At 49.2% G+C, this 27,088-nt stretch overlaps 1 protein-coding gene across 1 annotated transcript in view; it reads left to right on the top strand.

Moving 5' to 3' along the window:
* The window catches only part of LOC144165226 (uncharacterized), a 90,202-nt gene that overhangs the window by 31,723 nt on the left and 31,391 nt on the right, over positions 1–27,088 (top strand). Inside the window, exon 3 of the mRNA XM_077695344.1 lies at positions 20,062–20,350. Coding sequence (XP_077551470.1) covers positions 20,062–20,350 — 289 coding nt within the window. The remainder of the gene's footprint in view (positions 1–20,061; positions 20,351–27,088) is intronic.

The raw sequence follows: 27,088 nt of genomic DNA, 5'->3' as shown, positions 1-27,088 counted from the left end.
GGGAAGCGCTCCTTCATATAAAAGGTAATAACTACCAAAAATTGATTGATGGTAGGACATATTAGTGGAAATGAAGAAGCCATGGGGGTGGGCAGGGCATTTAATGCAAAGGCATGATAACGGTTGGTCAGGGTAGCAGAGTGGATCCCTGATAGATAGATTGTAGCGTTTAACGCGCCGACGCAACGCAGGCGATGAGGCGCGCCGAAGTGGAAGGCTCCGGAATAATTTTGACCACCTGGGGATCTTTAACGGGAGCCTAAATCTCGTACGCAGATGTATGCAGATGTATGCAGACGTACGCAGATGTACGTACGCAGATGTATGCAGAAGAACCAATGCATTTCCCATGCAGTAATGTAATTGACCTACCAAAAACGTTAGCCGGTATCTTTCATCGTATTCCTGTGGTTTCGGCAAAACTAACTGCAAATAAATTATGCAAAGACTAAATATTGAATAACTTATTCAATAAACAAAGCAATCATAACAGAACCAACACTAGCGTTTGAAGGGACCGAAATCTACAGGACAAGACGGCAAACATTCCTAGCAGTATGGTTCAACGAACATTTAACTTGGAACATTCATATTACACAGCTGAGCAATGAACTGGCTCGAACTGTTGGAATGTTGTAACGAATTACGCACACTGTTTCACTGTGGTTAAAAAGACAGCTGTATATCACCCTTTCAGATGCGACGCTGAGATGAGCATCTCTTGCCGGCGGCCCTGTCCTGCGTGCGTCCGTCGTCCCCGTCCGCACAGCTGCGTCTCTCCTCCGCTCGCTTCCTCTCCTCTCTCCGATAGCGAACACTCTCTCCCAACATCTGCGGTCGCGCTGCGCGCGGCTTCGCACTGTGCGCATGCGCAGTACTCTCTCTCTCTCTCCGCGGTCTCCTCTGCTTCGGGCGCGTTGCGCATAGAAGCGGAGTGCCGCGCTCCGGCCGGTCTCTCAGTCGACGGTCGTCCGCGCTTGCGCTTGCGCTTGCTCTCTTGCCGTACCCGACGATTGCTTGATGCGACGCCAATGAAACTCCCCCTTCAGCGTCGCATCACACCAGGGTTCCCGCGAGAGGAGGTGGTCGTAATTTTTTTTTACTCCCAATTACGCTATGGTGTACTTGTAAGGGGAACTATATCTGTTCAAAATAACAAAAAATTACTTTGCGAGGCACAATGCTAAGGATTTACATTAATTACTTGTTAATTACTTAGGCCACTCCAGTGCCCTGAGAACGGCTCCACTATTCGGTCAATACTGCATGCTTCGAGTAGGCAAGAATTTTTACTTTATGCTGATGCAAATTATCCATTAACATAAGACACGGGTCACAGACAACAAACCCGACAGAACGTACTATTCCTTAAGGCAGGGGTCGTCAACCTTTTGAATCGGAGGGCCTAGTTGCATGAAGATGACACGGTGGGGTCCGGACAGCAAATCGGGGGGAGGGGCAAGGGCTTTCCAGGCAAACTCAAACATTTTTGAAAATTCGAAAACAATGTACAAAATTGGAATAGAAACGATAATCATGTTCATTTTCAGCAGGAATGCCAGAAGTTATGATTCCATTTTAGGTAAAAACAACTTCTCGACATCCAGATAAGAAGTCCCAATGGTAGGGGAAATGGGTCTAACATCGCGGTGGGGGCCGCTTAATAGTTCTCAGCGGGACGTATTAACCCGCGGTCCACAGGTTGCCCCTGCATTAAAGGGACACTGAAGTGAATTTGTCAAGCTCCCGTTTTTGCTTGCACTGTGTAGACTGGCTCAAATTAACACACTATTCATCGTTTATCCGGTTGATAAATCGGTAATTATTTTACAAAGCGCGAAAGAAGAAAAACTACTATGCGCGGTTTGCGGCGGCCGCACCAACTAAGGCTGTGACGTCAGGAGGGGGGGGGGGGGCACCGTGATTGGACGATGCCCAAGGTTAGCAATCAAAAGTTTCGGTTTCGGTTTCGGTTCTGTAAAACAACATGCTTGACATCTGATGGCGTTGTTGGATGGGCATTCTAGATTTCTCAATTATCGCCGTACCGCACTTCTGCCATGTTGTCGGCTGTCAAATGTCTAAGATAAACCTCCCAGGGCGGCTTGGAATCGTAGAAATCACTAGACGAGGCCTACGCAGTGGATGAACGCCCTCCGCGTCACCGCAGACTCTCAAATGCCATGCGCTTTTCCCGCATATTCGGAGCTTGCCTCACTCATGTCTGTTCGTAAAAAGCTAGTTCGCACCAGGCCAAGGGTGTGCTGATTCAGGCCTGGGCCCACTGCCCGCAAGCAGTCGGTGCTTGTGGCAACAGCACGCCAACGAGAACTCGCTAGCGCGTCATTGTCACTATGCGCGCGTTCTGCGATCTCGCTGGTGGAGCAGTGAACGTTACGGCCCAAAAATGGTGAACTCAGTTCAGAAAACATCGGCCGCATACGAAAAATCAACTTACAAAAAAAAATACATGTACCCTCGGGGATTCGAACTTGCGACTTTCAAAACAAATTGCAGCGCCTCAGACCGCTAGGCCACGAGCCGGCGCTGGCCGGTGTGGATATATAAGGTTTATAATGTATGACCAGTTTACACTTTTATTTATTTTAAGCATTTTAAGTATTTTATGTGACTATTTGTTGTATATCATGTACGCGGCGCCTCCGCGGGATGACGCCACCGAGCCAACCGAGCTGCTCCAGGTGCGAGGAGGAGGCGAGCGGAAGTCGCACCCGCGCACCGCCGCCGCAGAGAGCAAGAAGAGCGCTCCCCGATGGGCCGCGCGAGCCACCGTGTAAATATAATCAGTTAAATAAAAAACGAGTTATTTCAGTTCAACCAAGCCAACGGCTCTCAATAATAGATAACAGTTCAGAAGCGGGATATAATCACAACGTCCGAACGTGGGAAGCCGCCCCTGCAGTTATGATGGGGCCTGTGACGCGAAGCGCAGCATCTTCAGCGACAACGAACGAAGATGGCGCGAACCAGGCCAGCGGTGACGACGGGGCGCGCAGCGACACCAGATCCGAAAACGAAGTCCCGAGTGACTCCACGACACCACAGCCGGCGATGGACATGGCAGCCGTCATCCAAGCAGCTGTACAGGCAGCCGTAAGGGAAGCGATAAACGGTATGGCGCTCCTTCAAACGCAACAGACGCCTGCCACGCCCGTTACGCCCGCGGCAGAGACTTCGCGTCTGGTGCCATCGTTCGATCCCCTTTCATCAGGCTGCTCGACCGTCGACGCGTGGATTCGGCGAGTCGACGACTTGGCTGACATTTACGGTTGGTCGGACAGGCTGACCTCCTGCAACGCACTATGCAGGTTGGAAGGCCCGGCCAAGACCTGGTACGATTCCCTGTCATCAGTGGACAAAACGTGGGTGCAGTGGAAAGACGAACTAAAGCGTGCATTTCCGTCGACATCAGGAATGCAACGCCTCCACCGTGAAATGGAAGCCCGTTGTCGCAAGCGAAGTGAGCCCATCGAATCTTACTACTACGACAAGCTCGCCAAGGCTCGCCGGTGTAATATCAGTGACAAAGGCTGTGTCGAGTACATCATCACCGGCCTGAATGATCCAGACACAATTCGAGCAGTGAGCGTTCGCACGTACGATACTCCCGAAGAATTGCTTCACTGTCTCAAGCGTCTAGAAGATCGTCTTGGAAACGTAGTTTCGTCGGCTTCCCGCCAAAACGCCAAGCATTTCACCGACTATCAAAAGGGGCTCTTCGAAGGGGCCGATCACCTTACCAAGGCAACCGGAGCCAACATGGCCGACGATCGCCGAGACTCCCTCTCACGCAGACAGAGGAAGAAGCCTCTCTCCAACGAGAAAGGGGAACCGCTGTGCTTCAACTGCAACGAATACGGCCATTTGTCTCTCCATTGCCCCTCTCCCCAACGAAAAGCGCGATGCGGCGCTTGCGGACGAGTGGGCCACGAAACGAGAGACTGCAGAGCGAAGAAGGAACGAGAGCCGCGCGTCGCTCAAAACGTTGTGAAATCCGACTTCCGCGCTACCGAAGCAGTGAACGAGAAATATTTCATGCCAGCGAAACTGAACGGACATGAAATACGTGCCTACGTCGACTTGGGGAGCCAGTGCGTAACCCTGCGTCAGGAAGATGCAGAACGGCTGGAAATCTCCTACACGAAACTCAAAGAACCGCTCTCTATTGCAGGGTATGGATCGGGATGTGTGACGCCTTGCGGCGAAGCAAGTGCTACCATCGCGGTCGACCAAGCGACAGCTGACGTTCATCTGTACGTGGTACCAAGCAGCTCGCAGTCCATACCACTACTTGTTGGGCAGCCGTTCACGGAACAGCCTCACGTAACGATTGTAAGGCGGCAACAGACAGTCAGGATTTTTGAGGAGCGCGAAAACGTCCACGAAACCGACGACACGCTGCGTTCCATTGAGATCCCCGATCTGCCCCAACGTTCAGTCTGCCTGTGGGCCAAGGAGTCAACCGTTGTTCCGCCGAAGTATGTGGGATTCGTCAAGCTCTACGCCACGGGTGGCATGCCCAGCACAGATGTGTTTGTCGACGCACAATTCAGGTGTCAGGAAGGACGTGAGCACTGCATACCACGCTGCGTCGTAACTGTCGACGAGGCGTACGAGACACGCCTACCCATCATGAACATGTCAAACCATGACTTGGACATCAAGGAACACGAGCGGGTAGCACGAGCGGAAATCTGCTATCCAGACGATATGCCGGAGCGAGAAATAAACGTACAGGTCACTCAGCGACAGCCGATGCCACGCGAAGAGATAAAAACTGGACCTGCCGTCACTCCGCACCAGCGAAAAATGCTGGAATGCCTTATCGACGAGTATCGCGATTGCTTCGCACGCAACATTTCGGAGATCGGGCAGACCAGTGCAGCGGAAATGAAGATCGAGCTGACGACAGATGAGCCAGTGAGATTCCGTCCCTACCGACTTTCCAGCAGAGATGGGCTGGGAGCTATTCTCTTACAAGAGCAAGCTAACGGGCAGCTCCATCCCGTTGTGTACGCCAGCCAACGGACAACCGAGTGTGAGGAGAGATACCACTCCTACGAGCTGGAAACATTGGCAGTTGTGTGGGCGCTGGAGAAGTTCCGGTCCTACCTAATAGGATTAAACTTCAAAGTGCTGACTGACTGCAATGCCGTGCGGGCAACGATGAGTAAACGAACACTCCCACCTCGGATCGGCAGGTGGTGGCTTCGACTGCAAGAGTTTACCTTCGATGTTGAGTATCTTAAGGGCACGACCATGGCGCATGTCGACGCACTCAGCCGCTCACCACACGACCCTCCCGAAGAGACCGATGTCGTTGGCGGCATTCAGATCCTCGCTACGTGCGTGGAAGTAGAAGACTGCCTTGCTATCGCGCAAGTTAACGATCCCAAAATAATGGCACTGAAGGAGAGGTTAGAAAAAAAACAATGCCTCACGAAAGAAGATCGGCGCGTGCAAAGCGAATATCAGTTGCACAACGGCAAGGTGTTCAAGAAGTTTCAAGACGGAGGTTCACAGGAAAGGCTTCTCTGGGTCGTCCCAAGTCAGACACGTTGGAGGGTAGTGAAGGCTTGTCACGACGACATCGGGCATTTCGCTGTGGACAAGACGCTGTCAAGGTTAAGAGAGAACTACTGGTTTCCAGGCATGAGGCGCTACGTTAAGCGATACATAGCCGCTTGCGTTGAATGCCTTTTCCACAAGACGCCCGCCGGAAGAAAACCAGGCAAGCTGCATAGCATCGAGAAGGTGAACAAGCCATTTCATACGATCCACATCGATCATCTCGGCCCATTTGTTCGGAGCAAGTCGGGCAACGCGTACATAATTGTGGCTGTTGATGGCTTCACGAAGTTCGTCATGTTGCGAGCTGTTCGTAACACTTCGGCTGGACCAGCGGTGCTGTTTCTTCAGGAAATTGCTAGCATTTTCGGGCCACCGAATGTGGTAATCACCGATAGAGGGACTGCATTCACTAGTGTGAAGTTCAGGGCAATGTGTGAAAGCTTTCGAATCACGCACGTCAAGACTGCAACTGCCACCCCACGAGCCAACGGTCAAGTGGAACGGTACAACCGCATGATAACTCCGGCGGTGGCAAGCATGACCAAAAGAGAAGACGGTCGGGACTGGGACTCGACACTGCCTCAGGTGCAGTGGGGTATTAATAACACCGTGCACCAGGCCACGAAGACTACACCGTTTGGACTTCTGTTCAACTTCAGATCACGGAGCATTACGGGTGACTGCGTGGAGGACGCTCTCACAGAACATTTCGACAAAGAGTTGGAGGAGAAGAGGGCCGCAGCAACGGAAAACATTCGTGAGGCCCAACATAGGCAGCAAACACGTTACAACAAGAAGCGGGCTGAACCGTCTGAGTTTCAACTGGGAGACATCGTTCTAGTTGAGCGAGAACCCACAGCGAGCGGAGAATCCCGAAAACTCAAGGTCAAATACAAGGGACCGTACGTCATAGCCGAGAAGCTTCCCAATGACCGCTACCGCATCAGAGACGTCCAACACACCCGGAGGACACGAAGGCCATATTCCAGCATAGCTCCCGTCGACAAGCTGAAGCTTTGGGCGAAGGACATCGACTCGGAAAGCTCAGAATCGGACGAAGACAAAAGTTCCGACCGGGACGGTCGTTAATGCAGGATGGCCGAATGTACGCGGCGCCTCCGCGGGATGACGCCACCGAGCCAACCGAGCTGCTCCAGGTGCGAGGAGGAGGCGAGCGGAAGTCGCACCCGCGCACCGCCGCCGCAGAGAGCAAGAAGAGCGCTCCCCGATGGGCCGCGCGAGCCACCGTGTAAATATAATCAGTTAAATAAAAAACGAGTTATTTCAGTTCAACCAAGCCAACGGCTCTCAATAATAGATAACAATCACTCCTGCAGTAAGTGTCCCCCAAACTTCCACAATATCTCACGTCTAGCAATTGCATTTCTTTGACGGAAAAGCGTTCGCAGATGTGCGGTCGTGCTGCTGACCGCTGTGCTTGTTTACCCAGCGCAAAAAGTGCTTCCTGCTCCCTAGTTTTGCGCTGTACGGTAAAAGTTTCAGGTGATTTTATTTTCTTAGTACCTATATTGACTTCGCTGACTCTTCTCCCGCCTTCAATTGGCCTTAGATTTTCCTACTAGCGTAAAGTCAGCGAAGCGTCGCATGTTCACTTGTGCAGCGCTTGTGTGGAGCGACCCGGACTCCGAGTTTGACACAGTGTACAAACTAACAAAGTAAGGAAAGGCACATTCTTTCATTCACAAAGGTGTTGTGGCTTAGTTTCAATTGAGCGAGCGAATAGCGACGAACCGTCGGCGGCCGGCGGACGAAACGCTAGGCCGACTGACTCGATCGGTAGGTCGGCTGGTCGGCGAACCGTGCAGTAGCGCAGCCATTTCCCAGCTCATCTCCTGCTGACGTCACACGAAAACGCCACAGAAAATGGGCGAGCGTAAAGAGAGGAGGACAGCATTTTCGAATTGATTTTTCTACTAAATAAATTCGCGTAAACGCGGCCAGAGTGGTCGAAACAATGCCTACGGACACCGAACTACAATTTGCGCTAGTAATCCCGCAATGTTTACAAATCACTTCAGTGTCCCTTTAAAGCATTCAAATTGTCGAACACCCAGAACCAGCAGCTCGACTGTCAATTGGGCTAATAGGTATTTGTTCACGATAAAAAAACAGCGGAAAGACGACGAACTAGAAAAAGAAGGGAGACAGGACACGCTCTTGCTAGCAACTGGATTTTTAATCCACAGGAAAATACATATGCACACCTACAAAGATTAACATGTGGCGCATTGATTTTGCGCATACTGATAGCTAAAAAACACAAGACAGAAAACACAAGCCGCGCGTGTGCGTGCACAATCACAGTGTCCTGGCTAGAAAGTCAACCTACCTATCAGCAAGTCTGATAGTGGGTTTGCTAATGCATCACCTGTTTTTCATAATATGAAACGCCTCCACTACCGCGCGGGTGAGCTGATCTTTGTGTTGATACAACACCTGAGTATCTTCAAAGCATGGGTTGCATTTGCACTTGCCACAGTGCGCCGATAGATGTGAACCTTTATCAGTCTTTAGTTTGTTCCTGTGCTCGCGCAGGCGCCTGTTGAGGCATCGCCCAGTCTAGCCCACATCGAACCACACAATAAGGGTAGACAATACACAACCCCCATCGGTTACTGTACAAAGGACACGTTGTGGTTTACCTGGAACCCACCGCGCCTGCGGTTCTGCGCCCTCGCTTTTTAACACGAAAGTGTTTTATTCCCGAATACACACAAATTTCACTGACGTCATATCCGTCCTCGAAGTGACGCCAGTACAACGGAGACAGCGGCCCGTAAAAGGTGCACACCTGCACACAGGGCCTGCTTGCGGGGAACCAACCTTTAGTACTGAAGAGTACGTTATGCTTAGCGTTGTTCGTTTTGGGGTTCTATCTGTTAACACGAAAGCGTTTTATGTCGGTATACACTAAGGTTTCACTAATGTCATATCCGTCACAGAAATGACGCCAGTACACCTTTGCAGAAGCGAGCCAGCAGCAGGACGTGGCTCGCCAAGCACGCCCACAAGACAGCTGCCTACCCGCTAATCATGCTCAGATGCAGATTTCGCTGTACATTTCACTTTCGTGTTTTACAGATTTTACGACACAGAAATCAACGGCAGTTTTTTCTTCTAAATTGCGGGCCAGACACGAGAAAGTTTATTCGGGGCTGAGAATACCGCAGTAACACTATATCTGCCCGCGACACTCCTTAAGCCATGGGGCAGCTGGTGCACATGAGGGATAACCGCGTCCTTTTTGTGTTTACCTGCATCCTAGCCATTCTCCACTTGTCCTTGTTAGTCTTCAGCCATTTCATTAGCACCTGACTGACGGCTACCAGGTCCCTGTCAGGGTAACGCGGCGCTTCAAGCCTTTGCGTTTGAAGAACGAAGCTTTCGCAAACTGGGTGAAAGCTTCTAGTTCTAATCTTCGTAAGTGTATATATGTATTTTCCTGTGGATTAAAAACTTCAGTTGCAAGTGAGTGCGTGTCTTGTCTCCTTCCTTTTTCTAGTTCGTCATCTTTGCGCTGTTTTTCTTATTCAAGAACCAGAACGATGTATGGAAAACTAGTGTCATCATATCACACCATTATCGTCCTCAACAAGATCACATAGACTTTACTGCATCCATTAGAACATCTGCCAGTCAAATAAAAGATCCACTCCAAAGAAAGGTTTGCTTTTGTTGAGTCCGAAAGTACTGTTTGCTTGTATGACAATTTAATCCTTTTATTTTTACTCTTTCATTTTATGTTTTTTACAGAAACGCAGAACTACAATTCTGTAAATCAAACAATTGAGCCACCCTTGTAAACACAATCTATATTAACAAATTGTTACCGGGATTCTTTTGATTGCTTGTAATATATTATACAATACAACCCGTGCTGCTTCTAATCCCTTTTGTAAACCCCGCGCCGTATTTTTGTGTTATTTTTAGAAATCTTGCTCGCGCAGTGTGTTGCGTGCCATTGCTATATTATTTGTCTAACTGTGATGTAGATGAGTGCATATTATAGTATGAGTTGGTTTCACATGTTTTCGATGCCGTGTACACCTGCCAACGTGGGGGCCTGCGGCTCCGGGAAGCTGACGGCCTTCAGCCTCATGCCCCCTGTGACGCGAAATAGCTTATTCTATTCTATTCTATTCAATTAAATCATGACGGCGTAATTGTTAGTTTGTGTTAGCCCCTGTGGCAGAGAGAAATTTTTATCGAATAGTTTAACTGTATTACACTAAATATAGTTGGTCTGTACAGTGCGAAGGAATTGCTACAAAGCGCCCGAGTGCCGATTGCAAAATCCAGGACACCCTGAAAGCTACAGAACCTGAATTAAAAGCCACTGAACAAGACAGACACCGCTGCTAGCTTTCAACTACCAGGCTTCCCTTTACTTACTTTAAATATTGCTTCTCGAGTGCCTACGTAAAATGAACAAAGCTAGAGCTTTGAACGAGACATAACGCTCATCTAAGGTTGGCTTCTACTGAGCTTTTGTTCAGCCATAATGAGGCAGGACGGCTGTTTAGGCTGGCATACACCAGTTTGTTGTTTTTTGAAAGGATAATGCTTATTCGCTCACTTTTGCCGGTTTGAAATGCGATCAAGATAAGCATAGCAAATTTTTCCCCTTCTTCTGTTGCAGTTTCGGACTCTTCAAAACATAGGGCAATGCGTATTCACTATAAATGGAGAAGCGATGTTTTTTTCTGGTAGTTCTTTGGGAGAAAACCCCTATAGTAATGTTTTCTTTTTTTTTCACTGTCGCGACGGAAACCTACTGCCTTACACTCGCGAGATCATTCAACGGGCGCAACTTCCCATAGCCGATGTTTACTCATGACTGTATTTTTGGGGATAAAATCAGGCCTTGATAGCGCGGCAGACCGCATATGCGCCAATCTGTCGCCGTCACTAGGCCCCTAGAAGGAGAGAACAAAGAACGGAAAAACACGAGGAGTTAGCTCAGCTGTCCTCTCTGTGCTGCCGACGTTGATAGGGAGACCTCAAGTTGCCGCACGGCCAGTCCACCTGCCGAAATGCCTGCTGTAAGTGGGGTCGTCGGCCTCCCTGATGACAGTGGGAACCATTTGCATCACTCAGGAACACCCAATAGCAACGTACAGTCTCAACGAAAAAAGATTGACACAAGTGATTCATGACTAGAGCGGAATGATCGTGGCAGGCGGCGCGATTGTCATTTAGCGCTCCTACAGCGACAGCGCAAGGCACATTCCATTTTCTTAAGAAGGGGTGGTCGGCGCTAAGCACTCCCACAAACTGCTTGCAACTTATGTCGTGTGTCGTTCTGATAAAAATTATTCGAACCACACCTGGTTTTAAACTCTTGCTTTCCTGTGACGTAAGCACTGCCACCCACTGCTTTGGACAGTGCGTCGTCCAGAAAATATTTGCCGGTAAGGTAGCTGGCAGCTCTGGAAAAAAAAAGAAATCATGTGCATAGGCATGTCTGTCGATAAGGAATGCACAAGCGTTTATGCAAGATGTGGGCTTTCGAATGGGCCGACAGCAGGATGGGCTGCTTTCTGCCAGCCACCCCTTCTTGGAAAATCGAACGTGCTTGCCACTCTCGCTATCGGCGCGCTGGGCAACGATTGCGCCACGTGTCGAGATTTTTCGGCTCCAGTCATGAATCACTTGTGCCAATCTTTTTCCGTTGAGACTGTACGTGGCTACTGAAACACTACGCTTGTACATGAGGCTCCTCGCGGGGCTGCCATCCCACCATTTGGCGCAGCTACCTCAAAATCAACCACGATCTACCTTTCCAGCCATTGTTAAAACGCACAGGGCTAAAATCCCGTCAAGGTACGCCCCTGCAGTAACACCGTCGTCCCCGTTGTGGTGCCTGGCACAACCTGAGATTCGTCTCAGTGTTGCGGGAATTGGAAAAAAATTACGCCCACCTCCCCTCGCGGGAACCCTGGTGCGATGGGACGCTGAAGGGGGTTCCATTGTGCGTTTCCGTTGGGTCGATTACTCGAATTGCGTGAGCAATCGTCGGGTAATGCGAGAGAGCGAGAGAGAGAGAGGAAGCAAGCGTAGCGCGGACGACCGTCGACTGAGAGACCGGCCGGAGCGCGGCACTCCACTTAATGCGCAGCGCGCCCGAAGGAGAGGAGACCGCAGAGAGAGAGGGCGCTGCACATGCGCACAGCGCGCTTGCGCCGTGCGCAGCGCCGCCCACCGGCGGAGTGAGAGCGCGCTGCACTGCGCGCGCCACAGATGTGGGGGGAGAGGGCGCGCTATCACTGCGAGAGGAGAGGGGGCGAGCGGATGAGAGACGCAGCCGTGCGGACGCGGAGGTGGACGCCGACAACCACGGACGCAGCACAGGGCTGCCGGCAAGAGATGCTCCTCTGAGCGTCGCATCTAAAAAGCACACTTGTCACCATTGGCCCTTCAACAGCTTACGATGCTGTTACTGCAGAAATGGTACAATGACCGGAAGCATGTATACATGGATGGCTCAGTAACGTCATCCAGTTCGGCAGGTGCGGTGGTTGCGCCAGCAGATTTTGGCGCAACTCGATTCCGTGTTGGCCATACCACGAGCTCGACAGCTACAGAACTTGCAGCCATTCGTGAGGGTCTTGATCATGTCATCGAAGCTACTCCTCAGAACTGGACTATTTTCTCTGATTCCAAAGCTGCCTTACAGAGCGTACACGCCGCCCTGCGCTACGGCCCCCTCCACCAACTGGTGACGGAGATAACAGAAAATTTCCATGAAGCCATTATAGCCGGCCATGAAGTAACATTCCAGTGGCTTCCAGGTCATTTCGGAGTCATCGGTAACGTGTTGGCGGATAAAGCTGCCCGTACAGGCCATGAGAGTGACCGCACCATCTTGCTTCCGCTTTCAAGTACCGATGCCGCCAGGACGCTTCGGTCATTTGCAGGCAGGATTACCATGCAGCAATAGAACACACCGGACTTTCCGAATCCCCGTGCGTATATTCTAGATCATCTTCTTCAGTGCCGTATTCTGTATGGGCTGTCTCGACCCCAGTCGAATTTACTCTATAACTGTTGTTAGGAGTGGCCTTCACGAAAGCCTACTCCTTCTTCATCGAGATGGCCAGCAGCGCCCACTGTGACACTTGTGGGACGGAAGAGACTATAGAGAATGTGCTGTGTGGCTGCCCCGAATAGTCGTCTGAGAGAAGCATGCTTCCCACCGCGCTCAGAAGATTTGACAATCGATCATTTACAATAGAAACCATCCTAAGTAAACGGTCATTGCCATCGACCTCGCAGAAGGCGACGAAATCACTTTTACGTTTCCTGAGCGAAACAAACTTGCATCATAGACTATAGTGCTCGAAACAAGACTAACTCGCCGCGGTGTCTCAGTGGCTAAGGCGTTGCGCTGCTGAGCACGAGGACGCGGGTTTTATTCCCGGCCGCGGCGGCCCGCTTTTCTGATGGAGGGGAAAAGCAAAAACGCCCATGTGTACGAGATTTCAGCGCACGTTAAAGGTCCCCAGGTGGTCAAAATTAACCCAGAGCCCTCCACTGCGGCATGCCTCATCGCCTGCGTTGCGTCAGCGCGTTAAACCCTACAATCAATCCATCGAAACGAAATTACAGTGCGCGCGTTCCCACTCCTATCTCTCCCTATTCTGCCGCGCTCTCTTTCATCCCCCGAACCCCATTAACCCGTGTGGGGAAGCAAACATGGCTCTACACCTGGTTAACCTCCAGGCCTTTCCTTTCCTTCCTTCCTTCCTTCCTTCCTTCCTTCCTTCCTTCCTTCCTTCCTTCCTTCCTTCCTTCCTTCCTTCCTTCCTTCCTTCCTTCCTCGTCTTATCAGGGAAGGTACGCAGCAACGTGTTCATTTCACGTTCGCGATTCACCACATCTTGAGCACTCCTATTCACCATTAAATGGCACACCACACAGCTATCAATCGTAAAGAAAGTCCCTCGGAAATATTGCATACACTCTTTTGTCTGTATCCAATGCACTGTCATGGTTCCTGCGTCGATTTGCGCTTTGCCCATTTCCCGCCACACGTCTTACGGGCAACCTCTAGGACACGATATTCGCTGCCACTGGCCTCCCACCACTGTTCTTACGCCTACTTTCGCGGTAAGAGAGCAGGCACTTACTAAGCTTACTTTAAAGGGGCCTACTCACCGAGACAGGCGACTTCACGATCACACCGAGTGCCGACCACGGAGAAAAATAACAAGAAAAGATAAACATGAGGGTCGACTCGGCTATCTGAGGCGCTCTCTAAATGTCCCCAGCTCACACAGAACAGTGCAGATGGTGCTGCAAATGGGCATTACTCAGTATTTCTACCCTACTTTATCCCCGCCATAGAAAATGTCCCCGCGGCAGCACCTCGCTGCCTGCGCATGCTGCCACAGCCGGCAGGGACGGCGGAAGGGCAGTCCAGCTGAATTTGCGTCTGCTTCGGCGACTGTTGTTCTGGCTGCGTTTCGACTCAGCGTCGCGTTCAATTGCGCGCCTACTACGCATGGCTTGGTGACCTTGTTCGACAGCACCTCCTGGGTAACCGGTGCCTGAAGCAATGATCTGGCCATACAGCAAATTTACGTTAATGATTGGTTGTCAGGGCGGGAAACAAATGTAGAGACCACGTACAGACATATTACCGCGAAGGAAACCCGTGCTTCTGCACACTGCGTCACACAAATAAGACTGCGCTCCAAAAAATATTGAAAACTATTACGATTGCGTCTTAACACGTACTACGAAAAGCGGAAAAAACCACCCAGATCTCACAAATAGTGATTCTAAAATTTTCCTCAACACTGCGCCATTTGAGTGCTAAACTGAACTTACTGGTTCGAAATCGGTATGAATGCGAACCACTCAGCTCACATGCCGAATTGCTTCGGCATGTGTGCTCGTGTCGCGCGGTGGTGTAGCCTGGAGTAGGCATATCAGGATGGCTAACTGCAACTGTCTTGTTTCTAGTTCCCGCGTGGTTTTAATTTCTCTTTTTAAGTGCAGAGGATAGTACGCATATAGCACTATGCGCTCTGCATATGACACTGATGTATAGTGCGCTGCGCTGCTGGGAACTACATTTTAATAGTGGAAGGCAGCTTCCTCATTTCTGTTGAATGGACGTAAGCCACGGAATGTAGTTTGAAAATGATGAGGCAACTGGTGCGTTTGAAACCAACAGAAATTTTCGAATCACCTTAAATATTTGTGTTGTGTGCAGAGCTATTTCTTGGGGCGTTCCTTATAGTATAAACCGAGTATTATCCTCTAATAAATCCAGACTAGACGTCAACAGTGCCAAAACAACAACGGCAGGGGCATGAGAGAGAACGCTTCGAGAAATCTTTCCGTATCACGGCGCCACACAGTGCGCATACGTTCCATGCTTTTCCGGCACATCACTCGCCCCTTTCCCCCCTACATTACCAAATCGAAACACTTGCGACCTCCCAGCTGGCTGTCAGCTGCTAAATACGACCTGCCGGTACAGGTGTGCTACTTCCGTCGGTGTCACAATTATTAGGATGTTGGCAGATGTAGAATATATCACGTGTTGCAAATTTATAATTTTTTTCATTTCTTGGCACGCTGTTAGCGAAAATTAGCTGCAGCTGTTCATCCTGACTTTCGCATGCTTAGGCGTGGAAAAGCGAGTGAACACAAACCACGGGCCAATACTCAAAACATCATCAGAAAAGCTGGGTAACATTATAACCTCATCTGTGACGTGACAATCTGCTGGAGCTCAAAATGTGCACTGTCAGTTACATCCCACAGTCTTTAAGTCTGTCTGGAGCGCTTACCTCGGTAGGTGGACTCTACGAAATGAAAGATTTGATGAGCCCGTCACTTCGCTGGTGAGATCCTTAAATAAGAAATGCTGAGAACCCTGCGTAGGCCGGAAATGGCAGCCATATAGATCGCAGCCCCGTATTTGAAGCCCTCTGGTGTAATCAACAAGATTACACCACCGCAGATTGATAGTGTACATAGAGCCCTAGGTTACGTCATGGGTTAAAATGAAGATTGCGTTTTATATTCTTAAAGCAAAATGGAGAGACGAGCTAGTTGGTTCGCAATTTCCATGAGTGAAACTTAAGCGCAAACGTTTTTCACAGGGACGAGAAAGGGAACGACACAGGCGCTTAGTATCAACTGAAAGTTTAATGAAAACGAATACACATTTATACCACCCACAGACCGAACAACCCAGCACGTGTGCCCTTCGCACATGCGTACAGCCGTACAAGAGAACCGCCCCATTCCCTTCTCGTTTCTCTTCTCCTTTCCCTCATCATCTACCCCCTCTCCTTGAGAAGTTGCACTTCTTTATCTAAAATACTCAGCGACGGGTGACGTATACAATCGGGACCCTTAATCCGGATATGGAAGGCTTCTGCAAGTTCCCTGGTGGCACGTTCTCTGTGCTTAAAAACTACTACCGTGTCCGTGAAGTGTGGCTGACAACGTTGTTGATAACCGCATTTAGAACAGTGCTGCGCCAGGTGTGTGTAGGGCTTTCCTTTCAAAGAGGAATGATGGTCCCTCAGGCGTACATTAAGACAGCGGCCGGTCTGGCCAACGTACACCCGGCCACAGGTGTGGCCGGAACCGCATTTAGAACAGTGCTGCGCCTGAGGGAGCATCATTCCTCTTTGAAAGGAAAGCCCTACACACACCTGGCGCAGCACTGTTCTAAATGCGGTTATCAGCCACGTTGTCAGCCACACTTCACGGACACGGTAGTAGTTTTTAAGAACAGAGACCGTGCCACCAGGGAACTTGCAGAAGCCTTCCATATCCGGATTAAGGGTCCCGATTGTATAAGTCACCCGTCGCTGAGTATTTTAGTTAAAGAAGTGCAACTTCTCAAGGAGAGGGGGTAGATGATGAGGGAAAGGAGAAGAGAAACGAGAAGGGAATGGGGCGGTTCTCTTGTACGGCCGTACGCATGTGCGAAGGGCACACGTGCTGGGTTGTTCGGTCTGTGGTTGGTATAAATGTGTATTCGTTTTCATTAAACTTTCAGTTGATAGTAAGCGCCTGTGTCGTTCCCTTTCTCGTCCCTGTGAAAAACTTTTGCGCTTAAGTTTCACTCATGGAAATTATATTCTTGAGCCGTCTAATCACACTAACAACGCCCTTCAATATTTATTGCAAGGCGGCAGCCGTCCACTCAGGTGTTGAAATAGAAATATTCATCATTGCCGTAGCCTACGCGGACTGCGGACTACCTTTCTAAGCGTTGTCTTTGCGCAGAAGGAGCCTAAATAAATAAGCGCGTGGCAGAAGGGGGGTTGATCAAGGAACGGCGATTTCTGTGCTGCATCGATTTACCGCGTGCAGAAATAGGCTAAGTAGAATGTTCTGTCGGGCGACATTACTCTGGCTCCTTCTTTGTTTCGTGCTTCCGAAATCATCCTCGTACGAATGCCTCTTAGATATGCTGGTTTAGATTTCGGAAAGGAGCACAGTAAAAGAGGAAAGCTGAGCGGCGGGGGCCACAGGTACATTATCGGTACACCCAAATGATTTTATCTGGGCCCCAGTAGCACTCGGTGATTTTGAAGCTTTTTTATTTCTACGCCAGGTGTCAGCAAATACCTTCCTGGTTTGTTTTGCCTCTTTGTACAGGGCGCTGAGGGAATTTAGGACACGCAGAAGAAGTCCATGGTAAGCAAGCCATGTACAGCGTTGCCGTAATATCATCGATCTGGGCAGAATAGAAAAGAATATAATAGTGTATTTCCCATCACAGGGGGCATAATACTGGATGCCCGAGGAAAAAAATAAGAAAAAAATCCCGCCATCTCCACGAAGTAAGTGATGATGAGAGGGGCGAAGCTAAAATGCTTATCGGTAAAACCGTGAAACATTTGCCCACACATATAAAGACTCGACACGTCAAGCTTTCCACCGCTGCGTTGACAAGCCTGTCGACGAACTCGATGTTTGTGGTGATTATGTAGAGCTTGTTTGGGACGATGAGAATTTCCATGGGTAAGCTGGCGAATTCGGTGTGTGACATTTTAGCCACGTTGCCTTCTGCAGAGCGTCTTGTGTCGCGTACCCCCGGTACGTGTCTTGAGGTCGCAGGCGACGAACGACAACCACTTCTTCCTCTCCTCCTTGTTGGGTAGCAACGAACGCGTTGAACGTTTTGACCTCTTCAGCCAATCTTTGGTTGGCCAATCCCTAGGGGGATCCTGCCACAATCATCATCATTCTGCGGTGTACGGCCGAGGCAAGGCCCGAGCAAGAGGAGCTTCACCCAAAAAAAAATAAAGGAAGCTGAAACTAACGCATAAGACGTGAAGGGAGCGAAGCTGTACGCAACCTTCACGACCATCACGAAAGTCCACGATTGCACAGATTTCCTTCTTCACCACTGCCGCAACGACCATCAGCCCACCATTGTTGAGTGTGGCTTCTTTCATTCTTTCGGAAGTCATATTCATTGTACACCACCTTGGAGTGGCGTAAGCTATAACGTGTCTTTTTCGTTCCGAGCAAGTGTTGCCACGATTACGGCTAACGCTGGAATTTTTTTTTTTTGGGGGGGGGGAGGCAATCCTCGCCAATCTCCCTAAGTGGTTATGGCTGGCTTGACATACGTGCGCCGGGGACGCTGGGTGGTCGCCGCAAGGCAAGTACACATGAGCGCTTGGCATCGTCTTGTTTTTTTTTACTGCCGGGTGGTCGCCGAAGTCTCGACCAATCTGGTGTGATTAGCTTCACAAAGGTGCGCAGGGGACGCTGGGAGGTCGTCGCGAGGCACGCACTCACGTGCGCGCCGTGTGCGACTTCTTGGTATTTTTAACTCCGGACACGAAAAAATACGATTTGATAAAGAGCTTCGCTCTTAAAAAAGCTTGACGGCGCCGCCAGCCCCCCCGTTAGCAGGTGTGCAGCGCATTACAAACATGTTCAAGCAGCTCTTATGCTATTACACTCATCTAGACTACAGTTACACAAACAATATAGCGATGACGAGTAGCAAACTGTGCCAGAAAGACCTCCAAAATAATACACAACCCTCCAAAACCACACCTTTAAAATACAACCCACAACTTCATCCTGCATGCTACCGCCATTTGCGCTCTCCGGCTGATTACGCGGACGTGCTTCCGAATGGGATTGTTGGCGAGGAATGAGTACATACGCCAAAAGCGATAGCACAAATAAGAGAAAGTACTCTACTCTGGAAGCTGGGCTACCACGTGGAACAAGACGCAACAGAAGAAGTGTATGTTAGAAGAAGGGACCTAAATCAGGCCCATCTCCTGAAGATGACTGCAAGAACGTAACAGACACTGTTTCTGTGTACTCGCATTAACTGGCTTCGCGAGTAAATGTTTCACAATCAGCAAGGAGGTGTCATGGGAGTGACCACATACACACCACGTGCGATTGCGGGATGTTTCTTTTTTCGGGATTCTGAACATTTCACTACAAACTTGGGGGATAATGCGCCCAATTTACGACAGTGGAAGATCTAGCGCTGTCATAGAGCAGAGAAGAGTATAGTGATTTCTGGTGCAGTTTTCTACCATTCTTGTAAGCACCTGCCGCGTAGACGCTTTCTCCCTCTGTTAAAAGGCAGAAGGTGCGACTGTTAAACTGAGAAACTGTCATTTATTGATTAAAATATTGCATAGCGCACCACCGCTAAGACAGAGGGAAAACCGTAAAGTGGTTACAAAAATAAGGACGGAACCCACGATGAGGATACAACTGATTCAATACCCAAAAATGCTATCACATAAAATTCTGACTGCCCCCAAAATGCAGAATTCATCTTAAATTACAGAGCGCCTTGTTCTCTGAAAACAGCACATAAAACCAGAAAGGAACTCGAGATATAGGTTGAGCAGTGGCGATGAAGTATAGTGTTATACTCTATAAACTGAACAGAAACGTCAATCTTATTTTTTTAGGTAAGTTAGCTCGAAGTATTCTGTGTCCTGTTTCCTAATTCGTCTCGCTGTAGCTGGAACTAAACAAATAGTCTAAACCTACTGTTTTGTAGGTGAAACCTGCCGATTATAAATGAACCAATACAGGTATGAAAATAATCTCTTCAACTGATTTTGAATACGAACGATACGCTTTGCTTCTGTACGGGCTTCAGTGATAGAAAACAAAAAAGCGATACTTTAAGGGGCAAAAACAAACACACGGGTTAAACTAGGAGGCATACTACAAGCACGAAGAAATGCTAAACGGAAATTCTTTAGACAATAAAGAAAGAAACGAATTCGGTGTGAGCGTAATTTTAAAAAAAGCTCGTTGCCGCAACTTTGCATATGCAAAAGGCAAAACTGTACAAGTATTCCCTCTTCCACACTTAAATTCTAGCTCGCGGAGGACGTCAAGATTTGAATTCGGTCATTTCAAATATTTCGGCATAAAAAATGGGAAAAACCACTCTTTTGTCCTCATTCGCAGACTGAACGCCCGGCTCAGGTGTCAGGAGATGATCAGCTAGCTGTCAGTGGTGATCAAGTAAAGTCTCCGCCGAAAACATCACAAGGCCTCCGCTCCAGCCCGGCAGGTGGTCCCGACGGTGCATACAGCTGGTTCATCGCAGCCCTGTGCTTCCTGGTCAGCCTGCTGTTCTCGGCTTTCTTCCGCTGCGGCGCCATCTTTTTCACGTACATAATGGCCGAATTCGGCACCACCAGGGCGCAAGCGTCTATTCCGCTCAGCGTGTACAACGGATTTGTCAACCTCTCAGGTGAGCGGGCATCGATTACACCTTGAAAAACAGCGCAAAAAACACGGACGTAGAGAGGTTACACAGACACGTCCTCTCTACGTCCGTGTTTTTTGCGCTGTTTTTCAAGGTGTCATGCATACCCAACTAGCCCAAAGTCAAGCTTTATTGTGAATTCGATTACACGATGCCTTTATTCGTTATTCGGGTACTCTGAACACTTTTGGGGCCATTAAATAGAGAGGGGGGAATTACAACAAGATAATTCAAACGCTTAAGTAATATTGCAATGCAAACGCTATTTTGAACATTGTTACCACACGCCAAAAAGAAAAAAAATTAATGCAAGAAAAGGCGGTGAGCACAAAACAGGTAAACACACTTGGTTTTGTCAAAGGTACAAAATTTCGATCGTTTTAGGCAAAACTTGTTGCTGAGCTAGTTGATACATACTGTTTTAGATAAGCGCGTTTAACTGCTGATGCTGATATTTCAATGTAATGGTGCAAAGCCAACTAGGGCAAAGAGCGCCACGAAAGTGTTTTGATGAATACGTGACAACTAAAATTGGTTAGAGTGAACGCGCATAAAACCAGGTAAAGACTATGAGCACGGCTGGTGTACAGGGCCAGGATGAAGACCAAGAGTAGTTAAAAGATAATTAAGGTGGCTGGTGTATAGGACGAGGGGTAAAAATATGGGTGCTATGAGATGAGCTGTAAGAAGTGAACTTCTGACAGAAACTTAAAGGTGTCCTGAACAGAAAACACGCCATCGTCTCCTAAAAAAGTATTAAGGATGTAATGGGAAAAATTCCGCCATCTCCACGAAGTTAATGGTGATGAGAGGGGCGAAGCTAAAATGCTCATCGGTAAAACCGTGAAACATTTGCCCGGACATCATATAAAGACTAGACACGTTGGTATAGGTCTTCTTGACGGCGCGCACCATCTAAATGAGTGAAGGACTTAAGGCTCGTTCGTAGCCATGCTCGCGTATCGGTTTGTAGCGCAGTGGGAATTGCGCCACGTACCTCCAGTCGCGGCCAGAGAGTAGTGGGAACGAAACCGGGCGCCGCGTCAAGACCACCACTCCTCGCTCGCAAAGCTGGAGACTTCCCACCGCTCCGTTGACAAGCCCGTCGACGACGTCGATGTTTCTGGTGATTATGTAGGGGTTGTTTGGGACGATGATAATCTCCATGGGTAAGTTGGTGAATTCGGTGTGTGACATTTTAGCCACCTTGGCCATCGCCTTCTGCAGAGCGTCCTGTGTCGCGTACCGCCGGTACGTGTCTTGAGCTTTCAGGCGACGAACGACAACCTCTTCTTCTTCCTCTCCTTCTTGTTGGGTAGCAACGAACGCGTTGAACGTTTTCACCTCTTCCGCCAATCTTTGGTTGGCCAATCCCTAGGGGGATCCTACCACAATCATCATCATGCTGCCGTGTACGGCAGCAACGAGGGACGGGACAGGGCCCGAGCAAGAGGAGCTTCGCCCCTAATGTGTGGCCGGTAGAGTTCTCTGAAGTGTTTCATTGCATAGTGTAATGTTTAGTGCCTTGCATTGAATGAGGATATGTGTCACAAGTAGGCCCTCCCCACACCTGCTACACAGGGGTCTTGGAGATTCAGGGAGCAGGTGCCAGTGCGTTACATGTGTATGGCCTATCCGTCACCTAATCCGTAATCCGTATGGCCTAAGGTAACGTCACTGTGGCATCGTCTTGGCTTAGGTGAAATCGTACAGGGAACGTGCGCCGTGTCGGGAAGCCCCAGCCCACTGCGACCATTATTCGATTACGTCCCCCACCCCGTGTCCCAAGCTCCACAGCAGACGATCCAGACCATAGTTAAAAGCCTAGACCAGTCCAACCAGACTAATTATATTCGACCGTTAGCTTCCTTTACTCAACACAATCATCATCAGCCTGTCTACGCCCACTGCAGGGCAAAATAATTTTATACAGGTCTCTAGTTATCCCGGTTCTGTGCTAACTGCGACCAATTTATACCCGCGAACCTCTTGATCCCATTAGTACATCTAACATTGCTTCCATCCCCGTCCACACGTGCCTTCTCTGTGGATCCACTGCGTTAACCGTAATGACAAACGATTATCTTGCCTTCGCGTTACAGGCCCTGCCCATACCCATTTCTTCTAATTTCGACTAATATGTCCTTATCACGCGTTTGTTCCATGACCAAGTCAGCTCTCTTCTTGCTCCTTAATGTTACACCTATCATCTTTCCTTCCGTTGCATGATGAGTCGTCCTCAATTTATGTTGACCACTTATACTAAGCCTCAGAGCTTCTGCTCCGTAGGTAAGTACCGGTAAGATGCAGGTGTCATACACTTTTCTCTTCGGGGACAATGGTAGGCTACTTTCATTACCTGAGAATTCCTGCCGAATACACACCACCCCATTCTTATCTTTCTAAATATCTCTGCATCATGGCTTGGATCCGGGTGCTTTGCCTAAATAGATATATTCGTTTCGCACTTCCACTGCCTCACCATGTATCTCAAACCGCTGTGTTGTTCCCGGGCTATTGAGCATTACTTTAGGTCTATGCGTCTTAATTTTCAGGCTCACGATTCAGCTCTACTTGTCCAGTACGGCAATCATGCTTTGCAAATCGTTCCCCGAGTTACTTAGCAAGGCAACGACATCAGCAAATTTGGGGCTACTGAGGTATCCTCCATTAACCCGTACGCCCACCTGCTCCCAATCTAATGTTCTTAATGCATCAGGTAAGCTTGCTGTGAATAGCATTGAAGAGATTGTATCTCTATGTCTGACGCCCTTACTTATACGTATTTTACTGCTCTCCTTATGGAGGACGATGGTAGCTGTGGACCTATTGCACATATCCCGTAGTATTCTTAAGTAAAGCTCGTCGACGCCCTGATTCCGCAATGTCTGAATGACTGCCAAGGTTTCGACCAAGTCAAATGCTTTCTCATAGTCTATGAAGGCAATATATAGGCATTGGGAATACTCCGCGCACTTCTCTGTCACCTGATTGATCGTGTGAATACGGACCATTGTTCAATAACCTTCACCAAACCCTGCTTGTTGATTTCGTTTAGTGAAATCTGTGGCGTACATTCTGTTACCGATTACCTTGGCATATACCGTGTATTCGACTGACAGTAAGCTGATCGGCCTGTAGTTTTCAGCTCCTTCATGTCACCTTTCTTATGGACTAGGGTGATGTTCGCGTTCTTCCAAGATTCTGGTATACTCGCAGTCATTGTGCCTTGCGTGTACAGGTTTGCCACTTCTTTTAGTACGATTTGTACGGCATCCTTGAAGAGGTCTGCTGTTATCTGATCCTCGCGAAGTGCTTTGCCCCTTTGCATTTATTTCAATGACTTTTTTACTTCTGTCATTACTGCCAGTTGCTTCAGTTACTTCACTTCTTATACCGTTATGATTTTTGTATGGTTCTCCTATGGTTCTATGGTTGTGGTTCTTCTACCGTTGGTCTTCTTCTATTGTTGACAATAACGATACTATCGTTAATGCCTGCCAGGGCACTCTGGCTGAAATATCAGTGCCCTGGGATGCATGGAACATACTTAACTTTGATCTCATTTATCGCGCCGACCGAACTGCCCTGGGAGTGGCACGCAACAAGTGGACATCAGCGTGGACACCACTTTGTGGTAGCGAAACGAAGATGACGGAGTGGCGTGCCTCAGACGTGCGGAAGAAGATTGTGACATCACTTCACGCGTGCATCCCTGAGAGCGGTGGTTGGGCGAATGCGAGTATGCATTTAGCCAGAGCTACAAGCGTTACCGTTGCCCAGAACAGCACTTGTCCCAAAAAAGTTGTTCTACACGCGAGAAAAGAGCCGGCAATGCAGCCAAGAGTCGCAATAGAAGTCGCCATCAGAACTTTCATTCAAAGCAGTCATCAAATATCCACCGTGATGGTTGGCCTGCACACCTTTGGTTGCTCAGCCACTGGTCCGGAGGCGGGCAAGTGCAAAGAACACATGCACCTGCCCCCGCAGTGTTTTCACGTGCGTGAAAAACGGTGCGGTCATGCCACGGTTCTGTCATACGTGCCCTTCGGGCTGGAAACGCGGGCTACTGAAACGTTCGATTTTCAGTGCGTTCTGTTTTTTTAATTACCGTGCGCTCAAGTTTTCAAAGTGCTGTTTGCGGTATTGGGGGCCATAAAACATCGATAAAAGCAATAAAAAAGGAACATAAAATATTGGATTCAGTACTCTTTAAGGATGTTTTCACGACTTCTTTCCATCCTTCAAACTCATCAACCCATGCAATTACGTTTACTTGAAACATTACTTACAGAAGAACGAAGTAAGAACGATAATCATCATCACCCTCAGTCTACTCGGGTCTACTGCAGAAAGAAGGCCTATCCCATCGACCTCCAACTGCTCCTGTCCAGCGTTGCTAGAGTACACAGTTTATCTCCAAATTCCCTTATTTCTCCTCTTCGGCGGATAAGGCCTTCCCCTTCATTCGGACCCATCTCTTGGTATCCGCTGCGGGAGAGCAAGAGACGGCTGCCGCTGGCGCGCGAGGCCCGCGACAGCATCCGCGTCGCACCGATCCCACGGCACATGGATCCAACAGAGAACCATGAGCGTCGCCTGGCCAGGGCTCGCACCCTGGCAGAGACGTACGACGACGACGCCGGCGCCATGTACGTCGACGTGGCCCGATACCCCGACAACCGCCGACATGCCTACACGGCGGCGGTCGTGCAAGCAACCACCGGCAGAGTCGTCGCGGCGTGCAGCGTGCGTGTCGAGACGGCCACGGAGGCGGAGGAAACGGCCATTGCGCTGACGGCAACCGCCAGAGGATGCATGACGGTGCTAAGTAACTCGAGGGAGGCAATCGCCAATTTCAAATTTGTCGCCCCACAAGACTTCCCCCCATTGCTTTCACCGACAATCCCTGCGCCTGACAACAGCCCCCGCATTCAACAATTAGAGCAAGAAAATGCGCAACTCAGGAAACAGTTATAAGCCCAGGCAGCCCGCACAGAAGAGCTCGAGCGCCGCATAGAAGAACTGCTAACTCATCTGCAAAAACTCACGCCGGCACCGGCAGAGAGCACATCACAAGTTACGCCTGCTTCAGCAGTAATGCAGCAACCTTGCGTGCCACCCACACCGTCGGATATCGGAAGGCTAGAAAAACGTATTCGAGAGATTGGACAACAAATGGAAAGTCGCATAACTGCTATAGAACAACGACAGGAAGCTAATGAAACTGTGAGGAGGAAGAATCGTAAGAAACAAAAGACCCCAGGCCCCAGCAACCCGCCTAGCACAATACCATCCGACGATGATTTCGAACCGTGTGAAAGCGGGGAACTCTAAAAGCTCCCCTATAAAACCAACAGTGATTTGGCAGTGGAATTGCCGATCGTATAGAAGCAAGCGAAATTCCTTATCTCATTTTTCAACACTACATACGCCCACAGTAATCGCTCTCCAAGAAACAGGCACCGAAAAAGTAACGCTGATGGGATACAACACGTACTCTGCAGAGACAAATTTGAAGACGGCAACCCTAGTCCGTGCAAGTGAAACAGCGCAGGCACACACCCTCCCCACTACAATGGACTACACATTTGTTGAGCTAATTCCGAACAAGAAGACGCAAACCAGCCTGTTTATTCTCAACATTTACAGTAAGCCATCATCATCGCTAGGAGACATCGATCGCGTCTTTAAAATCGCGAAGCAACGCACGAAAGGACACGCTTTGATTATTGTCGGTGATTTCAATGCCCATCACACCACCTGGGGCTATCAGCGTGATAACAAAAAGGGCCAGTAACTCCATGATGCCATCCGGAACAAAAACCTGCATTTATGCAATGCAAGCGACACTCCTACGAGAATAGGGAATAGTGTCTCCAGAGACACTTCCCCTGACCTTGCTCTAACATACGGCATTAAAGATATCATCTGGGAATGCCTAGAAGAAACACTCCGAAGTGACCATTATGTCATGCAACTGCAACTTCCGCATCACAAAACCCCACCACAGAGAATAGGAACTGCCCGCGTCACCGATTGGCGAAAATTCCGAGAAACAGCTCCAACGAACCCCATTGATGACATTGAAAAGTGGACTGAAGAAATGTTGGAAGCTGCAAAAAAGCAAACTAAAGAACTGCCGCTCACCCAGGATTGTCGCGCCGTAAATGCCCACCTACTGCACCTTTGGGAGGCCCGACGAGGGCTAACAAAACGGAGGAAAACTCGACGAACAAATCGAAAATTACGGCTCAGAATAGTCCAACTAACGCAAGAAGCTGCAGACTATGCATGTAAACTTAGCCAAGAAAATTGGTCTGATTTCTGCACAAAACTGCAAGGCACACTCGGCACCCGACGCACGTGGCATCTCCTAAGATCCCTAATGGGAACTAAGGAAAGTAAATCAGTCACAGCCCACCAACTAAAACGTCTTATCCACAACTACGACGGCACGGAAGAAGATCTCCTTGAGGAAATCAAGAAACCATGGCAGGACGTAACTAATCCGACCCCTTCCCCTCTTCAGCCATACACCGGTGCTCCAAACCCTGAAATGGACAGCCCTTTCACCCTCGTGGAAATTGAAGCAGCGGTACGAGGTTTAACGAGAAATACTACGCCCGGGAAAGACAAGATTCCAAACAAGTTGCTTCGAAATCTGGATGCCGCAGCGTTAGAGACCCTTCTAGACTACATTAATGAACATTGGACAACCGG

The sequence above is a fragment of the Haemaphysalis longicornis genome, unplaced genomic scaffold (genome assembly GCF_048455015.1).
Source record: "Haemaphysalis longicornis isolate Haplotype H1 unplaced genomic scaffold, Haemaphysalis longicornis Haplotype H1 scaffold_14, whole genome shotgun sequence".
NCBI lineage: Eukaryota > Metazoa > Arthropoda > Arachnida > Ixodida > Ixodidae > Haemaphysalis > Haemaphysalis longicornis.
This window is presented reverse-complemented; position numbering and strand designations above follow the sequence as displayed.